At 62.2% G+C, this 5,449-nt stretch overlaps 1 protein-coding gene across 1 annotated transcript in view; it reads right to left on the reverse strand.

Moving 5' to 3' along the window:
- GLI2 (GLI family zinc finger 2) overlaps positions 1-5,449 on the reverse strand; it is a 163,377-nt gene that overhangs the window by 27,192 nt on the left and 130,736 nt on the right. The window contains exon 4 of the mRNA XM_014464383.2: positions 2,588-2,773. Within this exon, the coding sequence (XP_014319869.1) occupies positions 2,588-2,773 (186 nt within the window). The remainder of the gene's footprint in view (positions 1-2,587; positions 2,774-5,449) is intronic.

Consider the following 5,449-nt stretch of genomic DNA (forward strand, 5'->3'; position numbering starts at 1 on the left):
AGCCCGTCCGGTGCCCTGCAGCTGACAGCTCTTTTCCAGCTGTTTCTTCCCGAATGAGTTGCATCTTCCTATCCCAGGTGCGTTGTGACTGCCACTTACGCGTGTGCTCACCCACAGACGCAGAGGTCTGCTCCCTGGCAGCCATGCTCAGACCCAGAGGGTAGACACAGAAGTGCCAGCCAGTGCAGTCGGAGCTCCTCGGGCCCCCCGAGGCGGGCATGGAGGACTGGCAGCTGGGCTGGGCAGGACTGGGGCATTGTCCTGGGAGATGTGCCAACTGACCCGGGTCCTAGGACACCGTGCAGGATGGAGCCAGGCCGGCCTGCAGGAAGGGCACTGCAGGCAGGAGCGGGGAGCTGTCCAGGGGAGTCTAGATGCAGTGGTGGCGGCAGTGCTGTGTGCCCACCTTCCCAGAACGGCCTCTCGGCTCAGGCTCATTGCCTGCCTCTCGTTGATCACTTATCCCCTTGGTCACTCGGCAGTCACACCCTGGGCTCCTAGTCACCCTCGGGGTGACATTCAAACTGTGACATGGTTCCAGTGGTCTTCCCCCCAGCCTCATCTTTCCCACTTGAAAGACGGAAAAAGATACTGGTGGAAAGAATTTAAATTACCGTTAACTGAGCACATACTACAGGCCAGGCACCAAGACAGGTTCACACACAAGATCTTATCCAGTTCACATAGCACGCAGGGCTGGTGTCACTGCCCAGACCTTCCTGGTCCCACCTCAGCTCACTGCTCACCGCCACCCTGACAAGCGCCCTGGTGTGGCCCAGCTGCTTTGGGCTGAGCTGGAGCACAGCTGGTCCAGGGGGCTCTCCCTGAGGCCATGGCTCACCGGCTGGTCAGATGTGCCGGGCTGACTGGAGGTGGTGGGCCCAGGAAAAGCCAAAGATGCCAGTGACAAACATATCGGGGCTTGGAACCCTGACTCGCCACCTGGGCATGTCACCTGGGCTGGGAACCCGTTGGCTCATTTTAAGTAGGGGTATACTTCCAGCCTCAGGAGGTGGCTGGGGTGTCACGGGAGGGCCCAAGTCAGAGGCAATTCTCCTCACAGCAGGTGCTCGTGCCTCTCCTGCCCTGGGGGACACCTGCTCCACCTGACCCTGCGGCCAGTTTCTCTGTGCCTGCCCACCGTCCAGCTGGCCCAGTCCGTCCACACTGAGGCCCTGGGAGGTCGGACTGGTTTGGGGTCACCTGTCAGTAGGACATGGCTGTTGGGACACACTGTCCAGTTTTATGCACTGTATGTGGTTGTCTGGTTTCTAGCTTCGTCAGGTCACGGGTGCACAACCTCACCACCTGCTGTCACCCTCTGGTTCCCATGGGAGCCCCCGCAGGGATGGCGGGAGGAGAGAAGGGAGCACGTGGCGAGCACACACTGGGCCAGCAGGCTGGGCTTCACTCTCTACACCGTTTGCCTAGTGCTGGATAAATACCGCCCTGGGGGAAGCATGGGGAGGGGGTGCGGGGTGGGGTGGGGGGCAGACCCAGGGAGTAACTTCCTATCACGTCCCTCAGGGAGCATCGAGAGTAACACGGACAATAAATGAGGGGAGGCTGCAGTGCTCGGCCCGCACACTCTTTGGACAAGAAGGCTCAGGGGCTCAGAAACCGCCCGATGGCTCCTGCGAGTGCGCACTGAGCGGGCAGAGAGAGGAAAGCCAGCGGGGGTGGGGAGCACGTCTGCAGGCCTCCTGGAGGGGGTGTGACGCAGCCAGGCCTCAGGAGTGAGGGCATGGCTCTGCCCCAGCCCACAGATGGAACTGCGTGGGCCAAGTCCCTGGGGCTGTCCCTTTTCCCTCCCTAACTCCACATCTGACCTGGCAATGAACTTCCAGCTCCACCTTAAATCTATCCGATACATGACCGCCTTTCCCTCTACTAACCCACTGCTGCTTCCCCGCAGCTCCTACGTCTATCCTCAGAGCAGCAGTCAGAGTGAGGTTCCTTTTAAAATATGTCGGACCTCGTTACTCCTCTGTCCAACCCTCTCTGAGGGCCCCATCCCACTCCCCACGAAAGCCAACGTCGTATCAAGCCCCGAGCAGCCTGCAGAAGCAGCCCCAGAACGTGGCAGCCCCCTGCTGCCCGGCTCACGGGGTGCCAGGTGCACGGGCCTCCCGGCCGCCTCGTGAGCTCCGCAGGCTGGCTGCCTCAGGCCCCGCACCTGCTGTTCACCCGCTGGGTCACTCTGCCCACATATGTACGCACGGCTCACTTTTTTCAATTCTTGTTCAAATATCACCTCCCCCGTGAAGGTTTCTCGGTTTCCTCATTTAAAGTTGCGCCCGCACTGCACGCGGCCGCCCCTTCCAGCTTTGCCCGCCTGTCCCCGAAGGCAGAGGTGTGTATTTCATCCCCCGCAGTGTCTGCGATCCCCGAGACACTCACTGAGTATTTGTGTGAGTGGCTCAGGCCTGGCCCCTGTGGACACAGTCCTGGCAGGGGTTGGGGTAAATCCAGAACCATCCTTAGGGCTCCTTACCCTCAAAGGAGCAGCAAGCACCCGCCTCAGCCCCTGGGGGCACCGTCAGCCCCATCCCATCCTGCCCCTGCCACCACCTGGCCCAGCACTCACCGTCCACTGGATTGAGGTAGTCGTGGAGATGGGGGGTGCCAGTGGCGCCCCCCGTCTGCAGGAGCAGGTCCCCGTAGGATGTGGGGTGGCCCGCCATGAGGGCCACCTGGTGGTAATAGTCGGAGGGGTTGGTGCCTGCCGGGGGGAGGCCAAACAGCCCCCTCTCCTTGAGGTGCTCATGGACCACTGTGGGCAGAGAGGAGGGAGAAAGAAAGAAGCCGTCAGGATCTGGCAAAGGAAGAAAAAAGAGACCTACCGCCCGGCCTGAGGAGTTCCCCTCAGTGTCCTGACGTCCATCCCTTGTCCTCTGAGGGCCTGTGTGCCCCTCCCCCGGCCCCATGTCCGCAGCGAGCAGGCCAAGCGGGTGGGCATGTTGCTGCCAATAGGGCGGGGAGGCCAGCCCGGCCTCAGCTCTGCATTCCTCCACTTCACCAAAGCCATAACCCCACCCTCCCCTTCCCCTCCAAGCCCCGCAGTAGCCCACAGCTCAGGTCCACAGGGCCCGTGCAGCAGCCGAGGCTTCAGAGGAAAGATACAAACGAAGGTGCCAGGGCAGCAGACGGTGGGCTGCCTGGCAGTGCCACTGCGCATTCCAGGTGAGAGCACAGCCGAGAGCTGCCGGGCCTGGCTAGATAGAGCCCCTCGCCTGCCACAGGCCACCAGCTCCCTGTCCAGCGGCTGCAGAGCGGGCTGTCTGCCTCCAGCCCTCGTGCAGCCCTGCCCGGGCCTTAGCAGAGACAGGACGGGCACACGTCAGTTCTCAGGGGGCCGGGCCCTCAGGGCTGTGGTGCCAGGGAAAGGATGGGGGGCTTGGAAACCACACATACCCAGGGCGAATCCTAGCTTGTACCAGGTCTGCAGAACTGGGGCAATAATGCCCACCACTCCAGGGCTTACTAATGATAGCAGCACAAGGCTGTGCGGAGTGCCCGCGGGTCTGTGCGGGTGCAGCGAGAGGGAGTCGGTCACTCTCTGATTTCACTGTCGCCACACCGCAAGCAGGGTCGCCTTTATATCCCTTAGCTCTTAGAGGGCCAGGGGTCCTGCCCAAGGTCACACAGCAGGCGGCTGGATCTAGAGCTCAAGTTCCCAACCACTGTGCCCATGCCCCTGCCATCAGTCCTGCAAATACCAGGGGAGACCTCCTGTGGCTGGAGAGAGAAGCTGGCAGCAGAAGAGGCTTCCTCCTCCCGCTTGCCCCCCATCTCCTCCTCCTCCTCCTCCTCCTTCTCCTCCTCCTCCTCCTCCCCCTCCTCCTCCTCTTCCCTATCTGCTCTGTGTCCTCTAGAGAGAACCTGGCCTCCAGCCCCGGTGCTTCAAGGCCTCTGCCTGTCGTCCATGAAGGAAACGGCCTTGTCCCCTCGTCGCCTGCCCCCTCCTCCCTGAAGTCTTCCCCAGGTGCCCATTCACCCTCGGGCACACGCGGCCTGGCAGATGCTGCCTCGTGCCAGCAGGCGCCGGGCTGATGCTGCCCGGTGGCCGGACAGGCTCCTCAGTCTCCCTGGGGGCTGGGCCAGGGTCAGTGAGGCCTCAGGGGGTCTGGTCCACCGGAGGGGGCAGGGTCATGCAAAGTAGCCACAGCCTCTCTGCTGACCCATCGGGCTCTCATGGGTGTGGGATCGGTAAGCGGGGGTGGTAGGAGCCACCTCAGCGTTTACATCAAAATCCGGCCTGAAGTCAGTGCTCGGTCAACTCGAGTCTCCCTTGAGGGCAGCCCGTCCCGCAACTGGCTCTTCACGGGCCACATGGCGGTCCCTGGCCCATAGGTCCCCGGAGCATGCTCGGCTCCTGGCCCTCCTTAGACACCCCACGCTCCCCTAGCCCCTCCCCCACAGTGAGTGTGCACTCGCTCCCAGATGCTGAGACAAGTGAGCGAGCCTTGGTGTAAGTACTGCTAACACCAGTTTTACTCCCTCGCGGCCTGGAGGCCAGAAGCCCACAACCAGGTGCCGCAGCGCCCCCCACTCCGGGGCTGTAGGGCAGAATCGCCCCTGGCTGCTCCAGCTTCTGGCTTCCTTGGCCTGTGCAACATCACTCCCATCTCTGTGTCTTCTCACCTGTGTGTCTTGTAAGGACACCTGTCCTTGGGTTTAGGCCTGAGTGGACCAGCCCGGATGATCTCATCCCAAAGTTCCCGAGGGTACCACATCCACAGAGGCCCTCTCCCCAGCCAGGCCTGCTCTCCGGTTCAGGATGAGACCTGGCCTTTCCCCTGGGGGCACCACACAGCCGGCGACACCACATGTGAACATCAGGGCCTGCACCGTTGTGCTCCAGCCGCCTGGCACGGGCCATCAGGAGAGGCGGGGCACCGCCCGCTGTCCACGAGGGGAGGCAGGCACAGCACAGACCCCCTTCAGACACCTCAGCTCGGTCAAGGCCAGCCGGGACCACGCTGAGCGCAGGGCTGGGTTCTGACCCCGAGCAGCAGTGTCAGGGCCCGTGGCTGCAACCCTTTGCCTGGTGCGGTTTCTCTTCGGTGAACGGCGGGGGTGGGGGGTGGGGAAGCGGTGCCGGAGGGCATCTTCCTGGACCCGGGGAGGCTGAGTTCTCTCACTGGGACACTTGGGCCTGGAGCTCAGCTAACTACGACCACGACCTAAGCGTGGAGCGCCTGTGAAAGTGTCCCTCGCCCTTTCTTGCCTCTTGGGGTCTGCATCCCATTTACCTCTAGGTTCCCCACAGCACCTACAACCCTCGGTAGCAATGAACAGAGGCACCTGCTCCCGGGTCTAATCGCCTAAATTCTGACCACAAATCCCCGTTTTGCTATGATCCTTTCAAGGAGCTTTAGTAGCTCATCTAAGACTCTCCTGTTGCTTCTTCTGTCCATAAAAGCCCATCGTTGCTTCCCTGGTCCCC

The sequence above is a fragment of the Myotis lucifugus genome, unplaced genomic scaffold (genome assembly GCF_000147115.1).
Source record: "Myotis lucifugus unplaced genomic scaffold, Myoluc2.0 scaffold_247, whole genome shotgun sequence".
NCBI lineage: Eukaryota > Metazoa > Chordata > Mammalia > Chiroptera > Vespertilionidae > Myotis > Myotis lucifugus.